The sequence below is a fragment of the Plectropomus leopardus genome, chromosome 11 (assembly GCF_008729295.1).
Source record: "Plectropomus leopardus isolate mb chromosome 11, YSFRI_Pleo_2.0, whole genome shotgun sequence".
Classification (NCBI taxonomy): Eukaryota; Metazoa; Chordata; class Actinopteri; order Perciformes; family Serranidae; genus Plectropomus; species Plectropomus leopardus.
Genome location: NC_056473.1, coordinates 21,459,114 through 21,483,992, shown reverse-complemented (window position 1 = coordinate 21,483,992; position 24,879 = coordinate 21,459,114). Strand labels below are relative to the sequence as shown.

Below are 24,879 nucleotides of genomic sequence, written 5' to 3'. Positions count from 1 at the left end.
TGGCACCCTCCGAGGCTGAAAATGAAGCCGGTGGTGACAAAAGCTGCAGTTCATCGAATGACCACTTTAGGCTGGCTCCAAAACAGAGTAAATCCCTAAAGATCCTCAGGTTAAAATACTTAACTCACAGCAGAAATAAACATGTTTACAGCCTGGTATAAAAACTGTGGAGGGAGGCGATTTTTTTATAACTCAGCTGTTCACATTTTACCAAGGTCCAAAGTATCGCTCACTCCTTCACAGCTACACACCATATCATCCAAATATTGCCACTTTTAACTATAAAAAAACTGTCAACAGCCAAACTCATACAGTTAATGCATTGTACAAAGTGCATTAAAACACTGCTGTTTGTTGTTGAAGTTAGTGACACAGGATAGTGATGATGATTTTGACAACAAAGATTTTAACAATAAAGAAAAGTTTTAAAGTAATGTTTAGGAAATATTACTATGTGTTTGATTTGATTTTACTTTATTGTGAGAGAAATTCTAAAATGTGTCTCGCATCCCAAGATATATACTGTTTTACAAAAATACAACAAAACCATACTACAAAAAGCATTAAAACATAATGAAAAGTGGATGCAGTACAACACATTATTAATTCCTGTTACATTCAGTGTTCAGTATTTGGTACATTGAGGCTACTGAGAAGTCATACTGATTTAATAGGTAGACAGAGCAGGAGTCTGTTTAATCGAGCCTGTGGGACTCTAAATCTTCTGTATGATGGCAAAAGCTGATATTCTTCAAATAAGGTGTGAGAGGAATAGGACGAAACAGTACCTGAACGTATTGGGGAGATTATGAATGATTATGAATTATGATAACAACCACTCTAAATCGTGTATTTTATGCTTTACTGTAGGCAGCTGTCAAGGGGGTTAAATTCTCAGCATATTTTGCACACACACACACACACACACACACACACACACACACACACACATACACAAAGATAAATATATATATATACACAGTCTCCAATGACCATTTTCTTTCTCCATAATTTCATTATTCTCACACTGAGGCTAACTTAATGAGTTGGTTCTCTTAAATTACAAACAGAAAACATATTTTCTCATTTACAACATGTGGTGTCCAGTCATGCAGATAATTTTGTGTTTTATTATTGGATATCTGTCTCTCATATTTCTGCCTCCATTCAATATAATGCAGGTTAATTCAATTTCATTAGTGGATCTCCAGTCATTTTAAAAATGAAATTTAAAAAAAAAAAATCTAATTCCAGAAACAGTGTCATTATCACTGAATAATTCACAGAGCTTCCTGTGAACAGTAATTTGGGTGAATCAGCCCTTTTGATTGTTTTTATTAGGTTTTCACAACCATGTTTAGCTGTTTTCTATCGCCGTCTGTCTGGTTAGCATGTGATTTCAGAGTCACAGCTAAAATCCATCTATGTTATACTATAATTTTCTCTTTTTAAGTTCATACTGTGTGCTTCTCCTGAGGTGAGATGTTTTTATATGTCCCCGGGGTTTTTTCTTTTCCTCTGTGAACTAGTAATTTGCATCTTGCCTGTTTTTTCTGTGTTTCAGATACATTTCATCACAGTTTTCTTGACCTTGCTTGTACATTTTGTCAGTGCAAGCAGGTGAAGCTGTTTTTTCTATGCTACAAGTCTCTGACAGCCTTTTTGAGTTAAAAATGTTTCACTAAGGTCTAATAACAATTTACATACAATGAGCTACTGTTAATTCTGAACTTTCTTCTCCTCAGAGCTGATTGGTGGGACACCCAGTCTGAAAATTAACCATGGTTCTGGCACCCTGGTCCTCCAGTTAACAAATAACGTTGGTGTGACTGACAGACGCTGGCATCGCCTTGATGTGAGGAGCAATAGCAAAGTAAGAGACATATTGTTTTCCCTTTTTCCCTGTGTCAAATTAAAATATATGCTGCATTAAGTAAAGAGTGCCTGGTTACGATATCCTCACACACACATATGCAGCAGCGATGACCTCTCTCCGCTCTCCCCCAATTTAAAGGAAGTGCGCTTCACTCTCGATCGATGCTCCAGTGCGATCATCATGGAAACGGAAGGCGTGGACTCATGGGCAATGACAGAGGACCGCTCCTCCTGTGAAATCCGGGGGGTCACACCCAACAGAGACAAGTAAGATCAATGACACAGTTCTGACCAACACTGCACAGTATTAAACCCAACCACTTCTTCTTCCTAAACAGAGAACATAGGTCCTAAGGTCATGGGATAAATAATACACTGTATTAATTATATTTTTATAAAGAAATCATGAAAATAGAGGTAAACAAATAAATGTGGCTCCATGTTTGTTTTCAAACACCCCCGTGTTTATGGTTCTAGCCAACAATTAGGGTTTAAAAATTGTCTAGAGGTTCTTCTGAGGTTTTCCTGTTGTTGCAAACTATTAATCTTCTAAGGTTTTGTTCTCTTCACTGTTTTTATATCTAAGAGGATGCTTGGCCCATAGGGACAGTGTCTTAGTGCCCTGTGTCCCCACAGGGGTAAACAATCCTGTTTAGATTGTAGCATTAGCAGTCACAGAAGCAGCAGTTTGCAAAATAGTAAAAGGGAACGATGAAGAATGAAGTCAAATGTTACATACGGATGTGGTAACTGTACTGCATATACTGTATATAAAGCATATTTCGGCTTCAGTGGATGAAAAAAAAAAGTACATTATACCCTGGTAGACTTATAGCATTTTAATGATTAGGGCTGCAACCTCAGAAATCTTGTTTTGTCCACAGCTCAAAGTTGTGATAGAGGAGTAAAAATAAACCAGAAAATATTTTTATAAGAAGCTAGAATCAGAACTTTGACTCTTTTCTTAAGAAATTACTCAAAGCGATTTAATTGATTATCAAATTTGTAGGGTATTCGTTGACAGCTAATTGCTGAATCAATTAAATTTTGCATCCTTCATATTAACAATAAGATATTTAATTCTGTTCAATTTGTGCTGTACGCAGAACTTACTTGGTATCAATTGTCATACTTATGACATGACACAAAATGTATGTGACATCAGCCATATAATTGTAGCCAAACATTTTTTTATTTGGGACTAAAAGATTAGTTAAAGCAGTAACAGCAGCATTAGTATCAAACAGAACAGATTGGACTATATAATTGACTATATAACATTTGAGTTAAGTCCTAATATTCAATTTCAATATTAGCAAACCAATTATTGTTGTTCTTTTTTTCCCTATTAACTGATACATAGATCAGTTCAAGGTATGTGAAAAAAAAACTGATAAAATTGTGGCCTTTCAAAAGCTCATATATCCAATGTGGCACTTTTTAGATGACTTGCTCTGGCTGGCCACCAATCCAAACTTCAAATATATCCATTTTAATATAAAGAGAGAAAAAAAACTCAAATATTAGGAGCTTGAGCCAGAGAATGTTTGACATTTTTTCTTAATAAATGATTTAAAGGTTATCAAAATACATGCAGAATAATTTTCAGTTAAACAACTTTAATTAACTGATTAGTTTTTTCAGATCTCAAGTACGTACTAAAAACTAAACTCCAAGTCTCATTTATCCAATGATAAACTAAACACATGCATTTAAAAATCCTTAGTATTGGAGGCTTTGAAGAGAGCACAGAAAGGTTTCACCTTCAGTTTAGTTTTAAAGAGTAAGGTTGTATTGATGAAAATGCTTGTTTTCTGGAAGTACTGAGTATATGACCAGATAAATGAGACATGGAGTATGCTGCATGAGTAGTGTGAGAGTTTACTTACACATTCAAAGTAACACGGCATTACTAATTGATTTAAGAATGGTCATTTTGTGGGTAAAGTATCCTTTAAAATAGCTTCTATTCCCTCATACCAAGTCAGAGAGACAGACGCACTCTTTTTAAGCTCCCTGTGTTCAAATTCTGTCCTCTATGGAGGAAAGAAACTGTTGATGAAATCCTCCGATATAATTCTTAAAATACAAATTAATCTTTCTGATTATGCTTCTGTACATAGTCACAGCTGAGTTTGTTTTCCCCCATCGTGGGCTCGGCCTGGCACTGTGCTCAATGTTTTGTCGTGTAATTAAGCAATGAGTTTATGAAGTTCTACAATGTAGCACTGCTATTCATTTTAATAACTTCCTTTTTTTTTTTAAAGTGTGTTTCATCTTATTAGTAATGCAAGTGGTAATGTCAAACGTTAAACAAAATATGTTAAACAGGGAATGTGCTTGTTAACAAGATAAAATTAGCACTAAAAACATTCTGTTTTAACTCATTTGTGCAGCCACTTTTGAAAATACCAAGTGCTGCTGTGCTGAATCAGTTTGTGTTTTGACCGTTTCAGGCAAATGTAATTCACCCGTCATGCATTTATTTTCACTATAAGGGGGGAAAAAACAAGAATAAGATGTCAAATTTCTTGTCAGAAAGCAGTAACAGTGATGACAGCCTCAGCAGGAAAAGAATGAAACCATGAATTTTAACCTTGACAGCTCATATGGTGTGTGTTTCTTCTCTTCTGTCTGCATTCTTGTTCCTTTATATTGAGAGTTGTGTTCTGAATTTTAACCTTGAGAGCTTGCATGGAGCTGTTTCATTTTTCCTTTTCTCTGTTTGCTTCTTTATTGAGAGTTGCTTTTCTTTCCCAGGTTCCTGAATGGAAGTCATGTATTGCAGCTTGGAGGGGTCAGCAAGAACATTTCCTATGAATACCCCCAGCTGCAGTACAAACACTACACTGGATGTATAAGGAACCTGCTGGTGGACAGCAAGGTACTGTGTGGAGCAGTCAAATTCAAATATATTGCCTTGTGGCCTGTTTATGAAGCCAGTTGTAGATTAATAGTTTGCTGTTTTGTGTTAATGTAATTATTCCATACCTGTTTGGATGGCAGAGCATTTAGGCACTGAAGGTCTCATGTTGTTTTTAACTTTTATAGCAGATATGCAGTTTATACTTCAGCACAATAATAAAAAACATGTTTTAAAAGACAGTGGTGGAAGAAGATAAAGTGTGTAAAATGTAGGTGGATTTGGAAGCATCTGGCAGTGAATTGTAGATTGCTACCAGCTAAAACTTCTCCCGACGAGAATTACTTAATTCATCGGGAGCCGAATTAGCCACAGAGGTCTCTAATTCTCCAAAACAAACAAAGCCGGCAATTAAAACAGCTATAAACACAGAATAAAGCAGTTCTATGTTACAAATCAGTGAATCTCTGATGCGGTTTGGCATTTAGGGGAGGGGCTGCTTACCAACTACATGCTTTTAAACTGGCAATTTGTTTGTTTATTGAGATTTGTATGTTCTTGTGTAGTTTCCCAGTAGTGTTCCTTAATCTATATACTAAGTCAAATCCAAACATCTGAGTTTTGGTTGAAGTACATATGTTTAAGTGTCAAAATGCTATCATCCAAAGCCCCTCTCAAACTATTTTCCCACATTACCTGACAAAGGTTTCTGCATGATGATATTGCTACATGCTATAAACCCTCTAGCCTGCCTAATGTACCTCTTTGTGAGGTTCTTTGAGAACTGTGTGTTATCGATCTTACAAATTTGCTGTATTTTAAAACCAACACAAAAGCTAAGCCATACACTGCTGTGGAGGCCACGTTAGTTCAGATTCACCAAAATCACACACTAACACAAACAAACCCTTTCAAGGTAGCAAAAGACCATCAACTTCCCCATTTCTGCAAAGTAAAATTATTGTTTTTGCCAAAGTGGTCTGGCAGCTTTGGAGAGATCAAAATAACAGCTGCAGTTCCCCATTAGAAAGGGCTGTCTGACAGCAAGGTAAAGCGATGAAAACTTTTGATAGATTATAAATAAGGACCTCATGCAATCCCACTTCAAGAAAATGAGAACTAACCCCTTCAGTTGTTATTATTTATTTGTTATCAGCACTCGCTGCTCTAACATACGTCACCGCTTTGTGACAGCTGAGTGGGAATTTCAATGTGAAATACTCAGACAAGAATGCAAATTGATAGTTTAATCCATAACAATACATCCTTTATATGATGATCCTTGTTTTAAATATAAAATCTTAATTCACAAATCAAGCGCTAACTATAGCTGTTGATATGTGTTGTAAGTGGGCTAAAAAGAAAAAAAATTCTCAATATAATATCTATACAACAAGCAAATTCTGTTATAAGTCAATGACCACTTCTCAATGGTTGCATCGTTCTGCACTATTATTTTCACACTGAAAGACACTTCTGCTTTGCTGCTTCAAGTGCAGTAACCTCATTGTCATGCTGCTACAAACACTGCTGTCTGCAGACACAAGACACCTTACCAACCAACCGATTCCTTTTCTGAAGTGCAGTTTTGTATCGATTACAACTAAAGTAGTTTGTGGCATTATTTTGATTCTTTGTGTTTGTAATACACTGCCATACTATCAACGAATGGTCTATATTACAGCTTCTTTTTCTTTTTTTTTGTTGTTCCATGTTCATACAGTGTATAGTAGGTTTTCTTAATGTGCATAGTGTTCTAGTAGTTTTGTGCATCTTTCTCCTGCTTTAATGCTGAAATTTCCCTGTGTGATCAGTTAGATAAATCACGATGATTTCCAATCAGATATCAGTTTATAGGATCTCACATGTAATTAAAAGATATATTTTTTCATTCTGAAGAGAGACATTCACTCTTTCATTTTTTTCTCACGTCATTGACTTTTTCTCTGATTTGCATTTTTCCTGCGTTCTTCTTCAGCTATATGACCTTGGTTCCCCAGCTGAATCCGCCAACACCGTGCCAGGCTGCTCTCTTATTGATGACCACTGCACCAACTTGGAGCAACTGTCCTCCTGCGGCAAGAGGGGTCGCTGTCACAGCGAGGGGGGCTCCTTCAGCTGCCTGTGTGAACCTGGTTTTACAGGCCCACAGTGTGATCAAGGTAAGCACATAAATTTGCTTTTTAATCGACCGTAAGGTTTTCAGGAAGAGAACAGTGAGATCTCAGAGGAGTTGGGGATTTTAAGCCTCACAAAGTGTACAATTCAAACGGGGACATGTGGGAAATTCTGTGTTCCAAAACGTCACTTTGCTGCAGTGGGATGATAACCTCGCCTTACATAAAGTGCTTTTGCAGAACAGCATGCCCTCACTGTTATATCCTTGCACATTTCCCACGACAGCTGAATTAATTGAACAAGCCTTGTGTGTTTTTGATTGACAAGTGGCTCCAGAGTTCTCCTTCGACAGTCGGAGCCACGTGCAGTTCCAGCTCTTGTGGTCGTTGCCTGCGCGACAGACGAAGGTCCAGGTTGGAGTTCGGACACGTTCTGCCTCTGGCGTCATCCTCAGCCTGCTTTCCGAAGAGCAGAATGAATACCTGCGTTTAGAGGTGAGTCACAGCTGGTCTCTCCCCTCCACCTTGACAGCTCTGATTGTTTCGTCTGTGTGCCTTAAGATGATAATTAAAGCCCGGACAATGATTGCTGCAAATACTTGTCAGGCTAAGAATGAGTAATATCAGGGTTGGAGACATATGGGTGGATACTGAGGGGGCTGGGTGATTGACATATGTATGTTCTTGACAAGGTCTTTCAGTAAGTCTGAAGAATTCTGCTATTGAGAGACTGCTATTTCTGAAATTAGGCCTCCTTTTATTCTAGGTTATTTCTGTGATTTCAAACACAATTCAGTGGCTAGAAAAACTGTGTGCACTGTAATTCAAGGGCAGAGGGTTCTCAATTGAAGGTCAGACCCTCTGCTTTAAACCTGAGGGTTTTGACACAGCTTTTTGTTGAGTGGCAAGCTCTAAGTCAGGTCTGCACGCATACTTTGCCATTGGTGGTGGAGTGATGCTCACACAGAGTGTTTTCTGCAGGAGACAAGTCTCCCTCACTTTACCGAACCTCCATAACAGCATGCCTCTCCTGCCTGACACATTCCTGAGTGGATATGAAGCCAGCGTTCTGTCAAGGCCTTTCAGTCTCATTGACTGGCAGGCCGAGTGTAAACAGCACGTGGAAGTAAACGGCTCTGTTAGGACTGTCACTTTCGGCTAAGTCACAGGTCAGCTGTTTGCAGTGAACCTGTCTCCGCTATGGTATATTCCACACCACTGGTCTATCTTTGAAAACATCTTGTCTTTGTGCTTGTTACTTGTTAGACAGCGTTGTTTAAAGCATCGACCTCATCTCTTGTTCCTCTTTGGGTCTTTACACTTCATGAGGAAAAACAATGTTGTCCTCTTCCCTCGCTGCAGTCCCACAGTGACAGGAAGAGGAAAAGGCTGTAGCCTTTACTGTATGCCGGCTGTGAAGCCTTCTCTATGAAGCCCTCTCTGGAGCTGAATTGGTGAGCTGTATAAAACATCTGATGTCTGACTTCGGCAGCACGCTGAAACATTTTCAGCCTGGTTGTCTCAAAGCTCTTAGAAACACTTGAGCCTGGTATGTTTGCAGACAACAAGCCCTAATTTAAAGGGCTGTCTCTCTCCCCTTTTTTTCTTAAGGGTAGATATGGGATAGAGTGCACACTGAATAAATAACTACACTTTCACACAAAGGTTACCGAGGGCTAGCCGGGTATAAACAACATGCAGCTCTCCAAGGAGTATGGTGTCTCTGTAAAGAAAACATTTATCTAATGCAGTGTGTGGAGGAGTTTTTTGGGAGCAACTGGCATGCACTGCTTTCTCAAAGACCAGTGACCCTTAAGGACAGTAAAACTCTAAAATCATAGCTTTTCACTTTTCTGTTTTTGCAAAATGTGATTTGAGTTTGAAACGTTCTATTCAGACTTGAGAAACACATTTAAACGTTTTGTGCTTAATGGTGATTGTGTAGATCTCTGGGGGCCCTGCAGAAAGTTTATATAATCAGATTTTTTCCTGAGTATTGATTGAGTCCTTTGTCCTTTGCTCATTTTTGTTGTGGACTTGAGGGCAGGAAGAGGCAGTGGGGAGAGCATAGTCAGCTTTTACCGTGAGTGTGTGTGTCCAGTGGGGGAGACGCATTTGAGTTGCCCATGCTGAGGGAGCAATAGTTAATGCAGGCCAGGCTGAATGTGAATTATCTTGCCCCACTGTTTCCAATTAAGCTTTGGACATGTACAAGCTGCAGTTATGGGAGCCCCTCATTGGTTGGGTCCATTGTGTTCGCTCATCCTTAACTGCTGAAGATAATTGTTGTTTCTTGTATACCTTCCCTTCGGGATCACTCCGGCTTCTGCCATGCAGCGATGTGTACGGCAGCTCTGCAAAGCATCATGGCTGCAAAATTGCTGAATAAATCCTTACCACTGAAAATTTCATGCCATTTTTTTCTGGCAGGTTTTGCCACATAGAGTCTGTTTTCAGTAGTTTAATATCACAATTCTTGTCTGGCCCAACCTTTGCTGCCTTTTCTTTCACCACGGGAGCTGGCCTACTTCTTATGATGTTGTTATGCTCAAGATCTGTTTTTACCCATCAACACAGCACAATATGGCAGGAGTCCAGGTCTGTCGGTTTAGAATTTGTGTCACCCATTTTACATTTTTATTCACGCAGCCATTCCAGCCTTGGAATCCTCACTAACACAAATAGTGTTTGTGAGGATTGATGACAAACAGACTAACTTGCTTTGCAAAAGTCTTCCATATCCAGGAGTTTTGACGCTTCAAATCTGGAGCCCATCCATAACACATAAAAACAACTTTATTATTTCTTGTTTCTCAGGGGTTTTTTTTGTCTGTTTCACTGCCTGCATTTCAAATCAGCAAAGCCCCACTGTGTGTCTCAGGTTATTCAGGGTCTACTGGCTGTTTTCTACAACCTCGGAGATGGAGACTACAATCTGACACTGCCCTACCATCACCTCAGTGACGGAGATTGGCATGAGGTGGAGCTGGATCGCTATGGCAGAGAATTCGCCCTGCGCCTGGACGGAGGAGGAGGACAACGAGAGGTTACGGCTTCACCCGGAAGGAGTCAGGAGATCATTATTGACCCCTCTACAGTGATGCTCGGAAACTCTTTTCCCTCGGGACACAACCGAAGCTTCCTCGGTAGATGGCTGTTTTTGTTTGATGAGTGTATATCAAAGATAAATAAGTGAATGATTTAATTATTATTGAGTGGAAAAATCTATGAATGAGACCAATGAATCAACAGGGTTAATTTGTAGATATATAGATAAATTGCCAAACACATACTCAAAGGAGTGGACTTCACAGTTAACTTCTTTACCTGTTCAAATTAACGAACAGATGAATAATTCAGTGTTTATTTTTTACCACTCACTGGTGCCTCTACATTTCACAACCTGACCAAAAGGTGTTTGATCCTTTAGTTTCAAGCAGATGAGCAAAAGTGAGTCAGTTGGACTGATCTGTATTTAAATGATGTGTTAGACCTCATACTTCCCACAGAGTGAGCAAACTAACCAGCAGAGAAAATATCCTGCAAAAAAAAAGAAGTCCATGCTGACAGCTTAGCCTCGGGCTGTTTGTGTGTTTCCATGCGTGAGAGTGCGCGTGCGTTGGTCTGCAGGTGTGTCAGCAAGTCTGTTTATGTGTGTCAACGTGAGTGTGTCTCTGTGTTTGAGCTTACACCCCTGCCGTGGTGTAAATGCGTGTCCATAAAAGATTTTGCCCGAGGACTCTGCGTCTTTTTGCATTCTAAACTCTTTTTTTTTTTTTACTCCTCTTTTTTTCTCCCTTCATCAGGCTGTTTGCGAGATGTGAGGTTTAACGGGCGGTCCATCCCTCTCGGTCGGGAGCAGCCCTCAGAGGGGCTTCAGGTGGTCACTTCACAGGGCGTCTCAGTCGGTTGCTCTTCAGACGCCTGCAGGAAACATCACTGCTCCCCTCCCTTGGTCTGTGTGGACCTCTGGAGACACCACGAGTGCAGGTGTTGTAAATAAATAAAGACTAAATAAGCCAGTGTGTAAATGAGGCCCTACAGTATTCAGGCACGTTCTGTACACATTTGCTCGCATACATCCAGAGACAAGGACTGCATACCACAGTTGTGCTTATAATAAAATTAGTAACGCCAGCACTCAACCTGAAAATTGTATAAAGAAACAACATCAAGACCCACACACTTGCACAGTATGGATTTCCAACAGCAGGTAGATAGAATTATATTACCTTTAAGGAAGGAACTTGTGATGCTCCGAAACTTATTCACAGTATTAACAACTTGTCACATGAGGCTGAATGCTTGGAAGGTGTAAACAAGGTCTGGGAATCCTCATTTATTGTTTACTGTATATGTATGAGTTGTCATAGCAACATATGGCCAAAAATGTACATGTATAATCTGTGAACAGTTTGCAGGTGCACTGGTCCAAAAAGACAATATGTCATAGGTAAGAACTGTAAAACCATGACATTAGATGCTTTCCAAAGACAGACAACAAAGGTTGTCCAATCATTTGTCCGTCCCATTCTCACTAACGTGGTATCTCAAGAATGCCTTGAGGGACTTTCTTTGACTTTGGCAGAAATGTTCACTTGGACTTAACAATAAACTAATTAAATTTTGGTGGTCACTATAACCTCTTGAAACATGTTTTTGGCCATAACTCAAGAATTCATATGCTAATTTTGACAGAATTTGACGCAAATGTCTAATAGAATAAAATGATGAAATGTTGACATTTTATATCCGGAAGGTCAAAGGTCAACTTCACTGTGACATTATGATATTATGCAAAAACATTTTTCTGGCTATTGCTTAACATCAGAACTCAGCAACAGAAGTGGAGAAATGTGGTCAGATACTGAATTGGTGACACTAATCTCGGCTGTGCTGAATGTATAGATCTTGAGAGCTGCCGGGTTAATGATGTGTGTGAAACCTTAATGTTTTCACAGTCATGGATATAAACTTTAACTGCAACTTGTTGTTTTCAAATTAAGTTATGTTAAACTATCTAATAGGACAACCTTTGTAAAGGCTTTATAAGCCGTTTCTAATGACTTACTTGATGTTTAATAAATCATCTACTAATGCTCTACTTTTTAGTTCACTTAAAAGACACTTAAAGGAACAAGTTTTGGGTTGCCAGGTTGTGAAAAATCCTTTGGGCTGTTACTTGATCTTCCTCCATCATGACTTTTGTAGGTTTCCCAGACTTAAATCCATTTTCAAGTGTTTATTAAAATTTACAATTGGATACTTTATGGATTATCCATATATTAATGTAATGTATGATGGCATATGACTAACTAAATTTTGCTTATGGCTTGTTAGACACCACTGAGTATTTATTGATCATTTACCAGAATGTATAACTTGCAACAATAAAGTTATTCTCTGTAATGATCTAATGCAAATCATGCAAACGATCCAAAAAACACTAGTAAACCAATTATTAGTAATAATAGTATCATTATTTATGATTTTTTAATGATTTTTTTATGATCATTACATGCACATAAAGACAAAAATCAGACATACAGTAATACAATATGAAATCTATACAGATCATGTGGTACTCACACAACACATACTGCTTGTGCTTCTTTGTATAATGGTCTGATCAGAGTTTCCTGTGGCACACTTGAAATCAAAGTGCCCACCAGATGGCAGCTTGGCTGAGTTCAGCCCTGTTAAACAGTGTGTCTAATAGTGTGTCGAGTTTAGAAAGTAGTGTATAACAGCAGCGGCTGTCACAGTCTCGGCTGCCCCTTTAAACTCTGCAGGACCACTGAGTCTCCTGACTGTGATTTCAAGTCTCTGAAACAGTGTGAGACTTTTCACTGCGGTTGGATATCCATATTCTGTGATTGCAGCACAGCCTCCGGTTACAAAGCACTGCGAGAGGCAGGGGGCAGGGGTGAATGATATTCAGGGGATGTTTTGTACAAATATACCATGGGACTACTACTGCAAAGCCAATCTTAGCTTCTCAGTTTCTTTTCTCTTTTGGTTTTCTACGGTACAGTCGGCACTCTGTAACCTTCAAAGAGCATATCTTTGAATCTGATATAAGAGGTGTAACTCCTGAGGGATTTATTTTTACACTGTCAGCTTAGGTGTCATAGCTCTGTAGAAATTGGAGCTCCTTTTATCTGACAGCCTCTCAAGTGTCTCATGTATTTTGCTTTACACTACTGTCTCATCTTTGCACAGGTGTCCTCCTGGCCACATGACCAAAGAGAGCTCCCTGGGCAAAGTGTGTGTCTACACGCTGTGTGCCAGCCGGCCGTGCCGCCACGGCACCTGTGTGGCTCACTCCCCATCCCGCTACTCATGCCGCTGCAGCGAGGGCTACCGGGGACGCCACTGCGAGGTGACACTTGCCATGTTCCACGAGGACAGCAACAGCCTCAGCCTGAGCTCCATGTTTGCCATCAGCATCTGTGTCTTGGCCTTTCTAGGTAGCTATGTCGACTATGTCCTCTTCTACCTGTGGTAACCCGACGCTCATGTCATCATCTCCTCTCATGTTTTTTTCATGTGTTCTGTATCTTTATGTCTGCCATTTTCTTTCTTTTTCATCTTCGATACACTGATTTCCATCTTGTATTTTTGTTTGTTCTCATCTTCATGGTATAATTCTTGCATTATGTCTGGATTTTATCTGTAACATCAGTTGTTTTATTTTCTCTCCACCCCTGTTTGTTTCTGTGAAATCTACATACACATATCTCGTAGCCGTATTGATCTCTTGAGTTGTACCAGAATGTCATTTCTCTATGGGAGGTTGGTGAAAACATGAAACAAAACTGGAAGAGAAGCAGGGAGGGAAACATTGTATGTCTTAATTTATGATTCACGGGGAAGCTGTAAAAGTCCCTGGAGAATCAGGCGAGTTTCTTTATGTGTTTTTCTATATTTCTCATCACTTCTGTGTCCCCTGTCTCTTCCAATGTTACGCTCTGACTTCAGAAGTCAATTTCCCTCTCAGCCTTACTTTTTATCTGTCCAACTTATTTTATATCCCACCATCCACTCATTTTACTCCCTTGATGTCTTTTTTCTTGCCTTTTCTTCCACATTTCTGTGTACATTTCTGTTTTCCCAAGTCATCCTAAATATGTCCATATTGTGTACTTTAGTGCTATGTATACTGTAAGGAGCTGTAATCAGGGCTCATGACCGTCAAGAAAAACTGCCAAAGTAAGGGCATATTTTTATTGTCTCTTACTTTAATAGAGTTCATTCTAGGGTAATTGGAGGCTAAGGCGTAGATATAGGTTAAGGTCTATTGACAACATTACATGAACAAACATAGGGTAAGATTTCTGTTCTCAGAGAGCTGGCACTGAGCGACATGAAAAAAAAAGAATAGCAAACAGGGTAATCTACAGAAACCTTTTGTGCCAAAATACAAAAACATTCACATTCATGACAGCAAACAACATCGTTTTGTCTCCTCTCAAAACTTTCAATTTGAAGAAGCTATTTTCATCATTGTGTATTTTAAAATGCAGCCTAGCTGGAGGAAAATGCACCAACTTGCTATTTACATCCTGTGATTAAAAAATACCCACCACTGCCCACAGAGGAGTATGTCTTCAGAATTAAGTATGTGGTAATGTGGTTTTGTACTCTGGTCAGACGTTTAGTATTTATTGAGGTATTTCCAAAAAAAAAAAAAAAGTTATTCATGACATGGCTTGTGATTTAATGTAAAACTAACCACAGCATACTCCCAGCCATAGTACCACACCATTGCACAGAATACTCAGTCAAATGAAAGGGTTGTAAATGTGACTTTTGATTGACAAAACATCACAAAAGCACAAAATTAATGCAGCAATATGAATATAAGGTTCAGCTCTCAAAATGTCACGACTGTGTAGAAAAGAACAAAGTGGGAGCATGTTAAAAAAGGAAGTTTTTATGAAATGTGTCAAAGTAAAAACTGAATTGGCAAGCTTTGGGAGAGGGAATTTAAAGGCCTTGACTGAAAAAGCCTCCCTTTGAAGGCTTTGACTTACTGGATGATCTAAGGCTGATTTTTAACATATGAAGGGTCAAAAGTTCAGAAATGTATGCCAGAGCCCAACCACTGAATGCTTTAGAGGTGAGGAGTCGAATCTTAAAATCAATAAGTATAAGCTGAGGGTTACGTGGTCTCAGAGAAGTGCCAGTTGGGAGCATAGCTGCTGAATTATGAAATTTTGAGTTTTATGACTGATGCCTGAGTACATGTTTTTTTAAGCAAGAAGGTATGAATACATGGATGACCTCTTCCAGGTGTGTAGAAGAAAAAATAATTTTGGATATATTCTTAGTTAAAGAAAGCATGTCTAACCCACTTTATTTTCTCTGCATCAAAATGGAGTTCAAGTCAGGTATCTAATAAGTAGAACAATGCTGCTTACCCAGGTTAAGCAATAGAATTGACAATTTCAACCGAAAATCAAGGGTAAGACCTTAATTAGGGTGCAACTAGCGATTTTCATTAATGATAAATCTTCTATTTATTTTCTCAGTTAATCAGATTTTAAAATGCCCATCAAAAGGTTTCAAAACTTAGGTTACATATTCAAAACATTTTTTCTGTTTTGTTTTGTTTCATCTTTGCTTTTAAGATCAATAGTCCGAAACCCAAAGATCCAAATCCAACTTAAATGTTGAAAAGCTGAAATGAACCTGTGATTTCAGCGATTGCTTGTTAAATGACTGAAATGATTAATCTGTTGTCAGAATAGTTGCTGCTAAGCTTTCAGTTGACTGACTAATTGATTAATCACCTAATGCCTCAGCTATAGAGTCTAACCAGTTAAGTGCTACCACTGGCCCACTTGTGTAAACAGTTTCATAAAATTGCACGCTTGACGGTGTCATAAGCTGTGGTGAGATCTAATAGGATCAAGATTCAATATCTACCCACATCTGCAGGGCCTTTTTAAATGTATATGCATTGATATCTCTGCAGAAAAGATGAACTGTCCCTTTAATTTATTGTTAAGGCTGGGGACAGAGATGAGCTAATTGGGTTAATTTAAGGCATTATATCAAAGGAAATGTGATTTTTCTGGTCCTCACAAAGATAGGAGGACAAACGTGTGTTCACGTGTGCGAGTGGCTGGTATGTTGTTGCTCTCACCACCCTCTGTAGGGCCACATTGCTGTTTATGAGTCTTTCTGTCAGAGACAGGCTTATAAAACGCTTGGGCGATTCAATACACTGTCCCTGCCTCTATAACTGACTCAACGTTCCCTCCAGGGCATGTGGCTAGTATTGGTACATCAGTTATTCTGACACTTGAGAGTGAAACACATAAAGCGGTCTTCAATATTTGATAATGAATTCAAAGATGATGAAGTATGGCCTTGGCATCGTTCATGAAAATTCATGTGTTGCTTGCATGCTAACTAAAGAAAGGTGCAGTCATTTTGAAGCGGCTTGCCCACTGACATCAGTGAGGCATTTACATTCTATTATATTACTATTGGAAAAGGTGAATAAAGTAATCTAAACAATTCTTTCTCTCAACCTAAAAGCAACCAAACAGTTTCACCTCCCGATTAACTGTGAATGTGGAAATAAGACTAATGCAGTGGTTTAATGAACAGCTGGTTATACAATGTGTACTTTTCTAATAATGACCCTCATCACCACAGGAACCACTACCATAAATACACACTCACACTCTGCTCACTGGCTGCACTAAGCGAGACTGCTAGCTGGGTGCTAAATTAAAAGGGGACTCCTACTCTGCCTCGGCGTGCATTAAAAGTTAAAATGATCATCCATTATTAAGTTTTACATAAGCCATCACAGACCGACCCGAGTGTGAGTTGAGCGCGTGCTATCGACAGAGCTAGATGAGCTGATGTCTGACCAAGCCTCAATAGTCCAGCATCAAATCTGACTTTCTGGTGTTTGAAGAATGGGGGAAATTAGCTGCCCATATGCGCTCCGGATGCCAAGCGATCATGTAAAGTGCCTGTACTTCTCATTCCCTGAAAGATTTATAAATAAATTATTTTCTCATCTCTCATCTGTCTCATTTCCTTCTGCTCCTTCGTCAGTTTTCGTTTCCCCCCTTCCCATTGATGTTTCGTCTGCCTCACAGCTCATTTTTTCCCTCGTTAACTCAGACTGGAGCTACATTGAAAGGGTTAAGTGTTTTGATCAAGCTCTGTTGTAGTTGTTTACTCGACATCCATTCATAATGCACGGTCCAGTCCAGGCTAACATCATAATACTCTGCTCATAGTTACGGTTAGAGGGCAGCGAGGCAGCAGCATTATGGATTGATGAATGACTGTGATGTTTGTTCTCCACCCTGAGTGATATTGATCTCACTGGAATGTAGCTGCACGCACACACACAACTGCGGGCAGTAGTGGCTGCAGGCGTAGGGGCGAAGTTTTTCAGCAGGCAACTAGTGTGCGCCCGTGTTCGAGTGTGTGTTTACCTGTGCCTAATTGTGTGTGTGTCTGTCTGTGTGTGTGTGTGTGTGTGTGCGCCCCTCTGTGGTGTGTATTGAACTCCCTCCCTATAGAAAGGTGCAGAATATCAGCTCAGGTGGTGTTTAGGGTTGAGGTGAGCGCAGGTCTGCAGGCAGCACCTCGGAGCAGGTAATTCTGGGGCTGAGAAGGAGGGTCGGCATCTGGTTGGCGCCGGGCCTCATCGAGATTCTGGTGTTTTCTGCGAGGGCGCTCCAACGCAGCAGTGAGGGAGCCGGGTCAGCTGATCAATATAGCTCACCCTCCACCCCATACTGAGGACAGCCAGCTGAGGAGGGGGGGAAGCTTACAATTTTCCGTCTGAGAGCAGCGTAGACGAGTGTAGCAGCTGATGTGTTAAAGATGTTCCAGGCAGTGAATAAATAGAGATGATGGTTTTTAATTGAGATAACATTTTTTAGCAGAGATTAGCTCCCGGGGAGTTGTTTTTCTGTCTTTGTTTATGAATACCTGCCTGTTAGTGTGACCCCAAAGAGCCGTTGGTGCATTCTTCTCTTTCAAAGCAATTACTTTAAAAATCCAGACTAATGTGATTACCTTGCATTTCTCAAAAGATTTCCAATTAAACTGATACTTAGCACGCACCATATAAACCATTCTAGTTGAAATGGATCCCATCTAGTGTGAGAGATAAAAGCCGAGGCCAGACGGAGGCCAGAGAGGGACTGGAAAACTGGAACCACGAGAGACTTTAATGAGGGGGGAAGAGGAAAGACAGAGGGAAGCTCTGATACAGGGAGACAAATAAAAGAATCAGAGATAAAAAAAGAAAGAGTGTGAACAAGTATAAAAACAGATAGCGAGGAGGGGAGAAAGAGAAAAAGGGATGGCAGATGGGAGAAAAATATTGGTTGAGATTAATGGACTTTAAAGGTCAGTCCAGCATGTTGTATAATTCAGCACACAATAGCTGTGATTGATGTGCGTGCTTTAGGACCTTTTCTTCACAGCTCCCGCAGCATTCCTCTCCACGTTCAGCAGAGCCACCGAGGCTTTGTGTTTTAAGCTGGGAGGAGTACGAAGTCAGTTAATAGGTTTCAGAGGAACTGCAGTCTTTGATAAGACAGGAAACAGAGATGCAACATCAATGGGGAGTGGCTGGAAAGGTGCTGCCTCTGCTTCATGTATGTTCCATTAGTATGTCCTGACCGTACAGTCAGCGCAACTAATAGGTCATACAGGGCAAATTAATGTGATGGAAAATCCATTTAGTCTGCATTACCTATTTATTTTAAAGGATTTTATTTTACATGATGGAAATATATTCACATCAGGCCAGTGCCAAGTATTTCAGCATTTGTATCATCACTTTCCACTCACGTTGTCAACTTCATTTACACCCAAAGATGTGTTTTTCTGCTCAGCATCTCCTTTTAATTATGCGAGTGCTCTCTGGCTGTGTTAACCTGCGCTCTGGCACCCCTCAGTGTTGATGCTGGGCCTGTTCCTTTACTCCTGCTGGAGGAGACACAAGGGCCTGAAGGAAGGTGTGTACCATGTGTCGGCGCACCACGGTGAGTGGGAGGACATCCGAGAGAATGTGCTCAACTACGACGAGGAGGGTGGAGGGGAGCAGGACCAGGTAAACACATACACACGGTATTTACCAGACAGGCAGTGAGAGTAAACAGCACTAAACACACACAGTGCACTGCTTGAGGTTCTCATTTCCATTTTGATGTGTTTTAAATGTCATCATACTATATTTCAGGACTTTTAAAAAGGATATAAGAATACAAATAAGATAGGACAGATGCTAAACCACCAAACAGGGACATTTAATAGAGAGCAGTGTTTGTTGGTGCCCTAAAATGAAAACCAAATATCAGCTCCCTGGAGATCTGGGAATGTGAGTCAATTAGCTGAAATTAAGCAAGTAGACACCAATAGCTGTTACTGCCTCGGTTTTAATAGTGCTGGTAATAGCAGTTTTCACCCACTCTGCAATCAGATAATTAATTACTTGGCTAATCAATGGTGCTGTTGATGCCAACATCTCTTCCTACATGGTGGATCTTAGTCTTAGACTTAGGAGCAGGTTCATTTGCACACACAGGCATTAACTTAGTTACACTGCTCTGAGCACAGATTGGTGTCATGTGGCAATGTTGTTTTTCATTATCTCTTAAATTCCAAAAAAAAGATTACACAGGGGAAAATAAATGTCTCTTCTCTTCTGTCCTTCTTTCCCCTGTTGGTCTCTCAGAATGCCTTTAACATGGTGGAGCTGCAGCGCTCCCTTCAGCCCAGTCCGGCACAGTCCCTGCGGTACAGCTACCCCCAAAGCATCATCTCCTACCCGCAGACGAAGCTTTCCCAGGACAACAACAAGAAGGGGCTGTCAAATGGGAACGGCAGCGCAGCTATAGCTCTGCGTCTTGCCATCCCTCCCTCAGAGACAGAAACGCTGCCGTCCCCTCTGACCTTCCGCCGCTCCCACAAAACCCTCTCCTTCTCCAGCCAGGACTTGGCCCGCTACCTGTGTGAGGTAATCAGGGACATGGAGCACCCGGGAGAGCTCGGCACCATGACCACACCGCGCCGTCCCTCTGGGAAGGAGCGCGGCCTGGCGGCGGTGCGCTCTCTCAGCTCCCTCAGTGCATCTCAGGGTTCAGAAGTCAGGCTTCAAGCAGCCCAGAGCACCCGGCTGGACAGGTTTAAAACCCTCCGAGCAGTAGTTAGCGATCTGAGAGGAGACTCCAAGACTCCGGAGGGCCAGAAAGACAAACTGAAGGAGAGCAGAGGGCAGCTGAACTGTGAGAAGAGCGGGTGAAGCTGCACTCGGAGAAACAGAACTGAAGGTTGCAGAAAAAGCAACACTAATCAGAAGGCGTTGGTGGAATTCCAAAGGGAGATAATTAAATGTGAAATACTGGGAGGTTGCCCAGGGTCTATGTGAAGTCTGCTATAAATGTACTGTATTGATGAAACTTTGAACATTTAAGTTCTTTGATATAAAAGATGTTTACCAATGAATGATCAGATGTGATGTATTGTTTACTTGGCATTGCACTGTACAGTATTTACTCCACAGAAAGCACTTTTTGGAAGCGCCCTGTGTCAAAGCTATTCATGTCATCAAACTCATAAAGAGTAATGTCTGCAAGTAAATGAGTTTCCTCTGAGAGAGCCGGATTCTTGTTGCCGTTAATGACTCATGAAATCGTTTATGTGACAAAAATGATTTTCTTTCATTTGTATTATCTTTTTTCCTTTTAAATAAATAATTATCTTTGATAATATTTCGAGCTTGATCTTGTTCAAACACCAGTTCACATTAGCAATCGTCAAATCTCTCGTTTTTGAAGTTCAAGCCAACTTTCATCATCAAATGTTAATGCTGTTTTTTTTAGTCATAAAGCTCAGCAGACACAAAGCAGAATAAGATGTGTTTCTTATTACCTACACATGAATAATCCCTCCATGTATCTGTCTTCTTTTATTCCTAGTGATTAGGATGACTGGAAATAGACTGGAGCAGATTGTCTTGTGTGAGAGCCTCTGATGAGAAGAGCAAAGTCTATTTCAGGATGAATCATTCATGTCCAGAGCCTGTAGCCTTCTGACCTGAGCTTCTGGGAGTCTCCCATATGAACTCAAAAGCATGGGGATCCCAGCAGGTGGCCCTACACTGTACTTAATTAGCTGGCATTACTGGAGTTTAACAGCTGTGACACTGGAGCAAGCCGCTGGGGAAGCGCACAGAGCTGCTCCAGAGTTGATGCTGGCCTTGATGTTTGTATCTGGTCCATCTTCGCACTTACATAATGCATCATAACAGATACACAGGCCGAGAGGATGGTTTCACCCCCCTGTAGGTTCTTACGGAGCTTCACATTGTCCATTTTGTATTCACGAGTCTACAAATGAAAGCACCAGATCTTGATGTGTGAGCTCAAAGATCTTCACATTCATGCAATATCTGCTTCCCTCTTTTGTTATTAATATTAGTACTAAATTAAATATGTGTGATTCAGTGTTGTTCAGTCATAGGTTCTGGGATGAATTTGTTGCATGAATGCACACTGCCACCTATTGGAAAGCTGCCGGCACCACATTTGATCCAAACAGCAGCTCATTACTTCAGATTTACAGTTTATATCTCTGCAGTACAAACAAGTGGGATTTCCCAAAGCGGGATCTGAGGATCCTTGAATGAGTTCATGGTTGTTTCCAGCATCATGAATTACAATTCAGCCCTGATGCTATTACATTTATTAAAATCTGCCCAAGTACTGTATGCATGATGAGTGTCAATTTGAAATGCAAATTTCACTTACTGCAGTATTTTCTACAGTGTAAACAGTTACATAATAGAGTCTAAATTTGAATCAGAGCCTAAATTGTAAACAGGGCTGTGGTGCTGCATGCATATTTGTGTTCCCAGGTCTTTTCATGAATGTTAAGATTTATGACTGTGAACCTCTAACTGGTTCAGACTGTGGCAGCTTCCAGGTGTGACCGCCGTCAGGATGTTTTTTAAAGCAGAGAAGCATTGCAGCAAAAGTACCCTGGTTAAATAGGATAAGGTGATAAACATCTTGCTATGATTTATAATGCCTACTTTAAAAAGATGTAATTTACTTTTCAGCCATTAGAGGACACTGTCAGTCCATCAGCAGCAGCATGATGAAACTGCAACAGTATCTTAGGGACAAGTACAAAGTTAAAACCAGAATAAATGATCAGAGAAACATTACTAAATGGTGTGATTAGTATGGCATTGATGTTATACATATGCTCTAGCTTTCAAATTTACCAGATCTCAACCCAGCTCAACACCTGTGGGATATTTTGGACCAACATGAGAGACAGCGCTCTCCACTACAGTTTTATCAAAACATTAACAGTGGATGAAGTGCTTTGCTCTTTTACTGAAGTAAATGTGCAAGTACCCCAGTGTAAAAAATAGTGTTGCATTAAACACCACAACAGGTAAAGGCGCATTATTAACATAATGCACTGAAAGAATAAAAAAATAACTGATGTTCTCAAGTTTCATATTTTTTATATAAAGTTGCAATACAATCTCCAGAAAAATAATGGCATTGTACATTTCTGCAAACCACTCATACATTACATTTGCACATTATAATGTAGAGGAGGGCTGTGATTATCAGGTGGTTAGATTTAGGAACAAAAAACACTTGTTTGTGGTTAAGAAAATACATCAACTCAGTTTGGGGGGGGGTGTCTGGTTCACAGAAGGTGGCTTTAAGTTTTTACACAGAGAGGCATAAGACAGGTAAAATGCAAAGCAACCATAAGTGGCATTTATTGTTTTCCATACAGACAAGACGACTTAGGTGGGCTCTCCATCCTGTGACATAATAAATATTCACACAAACAAACATTAAACCAAATTATAATACAAAGAATGGGTGTTTCAAAAAAACAATTTCCTGTTGATAAATTCAAATACACATAGATCCAAAATAATCACATCTATCATCATTGTATGCATCTCTTTAGCCCCCCCTTTCATCCAAATGGTTTGCTCCTACAGCTTACTAACAGGTGCTGTCGCTAACTCACTGTGTTGCCCCGCCCCCTGCTGAGGTGAGTGCCGTCTCTGCCTGACTCTGCTATCTGAGATATCGCACTAATTCACTAATAGTGCAGCAATGTCTCTGCAAAAAAACAACCGCTGTTTGTGCCACTATCCGCAAAGGAAAAATGGCAACAGGTCACGAGAAAGACCTGCATTTGAGGACTAAAAAACAGCCACAGGCTGCTTAAAAAGCCAAAGGAAACGCATCGATGCCTTCCTAGAAAAGCACATATTTAGGGACCAAAAAGTTGCTGGAAGCACAGCAATGACCCATTAAATAACCTGTTGTTGGTGGTGTTGTTGTTGTTGTTGTTGTTGGTGGTGGTGGTCTCAGACAGTGGTCTACAGTGGTCTGCAGCTTGGCAGGAAATTTGCCTGTGTTGACATGACATCTGTTAACCCCTTCACAATGACAAAGTCAGCTCATATAATACATCACTTCAGAAACGTTAATATTATACATATGAAACATACAAATATGGCATATCTGTGGTTTGCAGAAAGGTGACTGAGCTGAGAGCTGGGTAGTTTGGTTCATTAGTTTAACCCTTTGTAGGGTCACAGGATAAGGGATCTTGAGATGATTCATGAGAAGTAAAAAAAGAAAAAGTACAATTTAGCTCTAGAGAGTTGTATTAATTTGGGGGGATTTTCTCCAATCTTTGCTATTGGTGTGAAATTTCAGTCAATTTATATCTTTGGGTCTTGAGCATTTATCAAAATAAAATCCTCGGAGAAGTTTAGAGGGTAAATTGTTCCCTGGTGGAACTGCTGACAACTTATCGGCATCTACACCTTGACAAGCGGCCCCAAGATGATTTTTTTCTGCTTTATAAGCTTTTCAAAGGCTTTTCCAGTGTAAAATCTTATTAACTAGTAAATTTAACCAATTACTATAGCTTTCACTTAAATGTAGTGGATTAAAGTCTATTTATATACAATAGCATGAACCAGAAATAAGTGCAAGTACCTCATAGTTGTACTCAAAAAGTGTGTTTGTACATAGTTACTTGCCATCACTGTTAAACACCACATGAGGGCACATGTTGTTCATTCTTACAGTACAGCTCAGAGACTTGGAGAATCTGCTGTATGCCATAAAACATTGAAGCTCATGTGGGGCTTCATGGTGGTCCAAAACCTTATCAAGACAGTAGCTGTGTTTGAAACCGTTCACTCTTCACTCACTCACTATTCTCTGCGTAGTGTGTATTGAATAGTGAACCATATAGGGAATAACCAAACAAGATTTTGGACACTACACTGGATTTTTTTCTCCTCTGCACACACAAAACCTCACTGCATTGTGGTTTACAGGAGTAAAATGTAGGTTTCTTCGTACATACACTCAAATTAGCTAAGCATTGTGGGTATTTTATAGTGCACTATATAGTGGATAAAATTAACAACTGAGAATTCAAACACTAACGCAAATAGGGAACACACTAGCGTTGATTTTTTGTCTCCCATCTTTAGGTGAATCGGGGTACATCAGATTTTTTATCATCTACTGCTGTTCCCGAAAATTTGAAACCCTGAACTGAGCGAAGTCTTCAAATCAAGTCTGTAATCATTAGAAAACAATTCTAAAAAATTGACCACAGCATGAGGTAGTATATACTGATGGATTATGAGGATGGATGATACGCTGTTCCTGTGTGCCCTCTTGTACTACAGGATACATTTGTGATGAGATCTCAGTACAGAGGGCGTGGGTGGGGGGAGGTGGTGGGTTTGGAGGCGGAGCAACAAGGGGAGCAGAGTGTTTGATGTGACAGCTGGAGATTGTAAGAATGAGGGGTGACACAGAGCTCCAGCTCCCTCAGCCTCGGCCGGTCATCCAGTCAGACTGTCAGTCAGTCACTCCCTGAGAATCCAGCTCTGTTTACTCTTGTGTTAATAACGTGTGTGTATGTGTGTGTGTGTGTGTGTGTGTGTGTGTGTGTGTTTGT

The 24,879-nt window shown here is 40.2% G+C and overlaps 1 protein-coding gene across 1 annotated transcript in view; it reads left to right on the top strand.

Moving 5' to 3' along the window:
* LOC121950393 (neural-cadherin-like) overlaps positions 1-20,149 on the top strand; it is an 88,843-nt gene extending 68,694 nt beyond the window's left edge. Inside the window, exons 24-33 of the mRNA XM_042496378.1 lie at positions 1,746-1,873; positions 2,015-2,142; positions 4,636-4,759; positions 6,717-6,900; positions 7,184-7,350; positions 9,737-10,001; positions 10,662-10,845; positions 13,078-13,325; positions 18,804-18,958; positions 19,583-20,149. Coding sequence (XP_042352312.1) covers positions 1,746-1,873; positions 2,015-2,142; positions 4,636-4,759; positions 6,717-6,900; positions 7,184-7,350; positions 9,737-10,001; positions 10,662-10,845; positions 13,078-13,325; positions 18,804-18,958; positions 19,583-20,149 — 2,150 coding nt within the window. The remainder of the gene's footprint in view (positions 1-1,745; positions 1,874-2,014; positions 2,143-4,635; positions 4,760-6,716; positions 6,901-7,183; positions 7,351-9,736; positions 10,002-10,661; positions 10,846-13,077; positions 13,326-18,803; positions 18,959-19,582) is intronic.
* Positions 20,150-24,879: the final 4,730 nt, after the last annotated feature.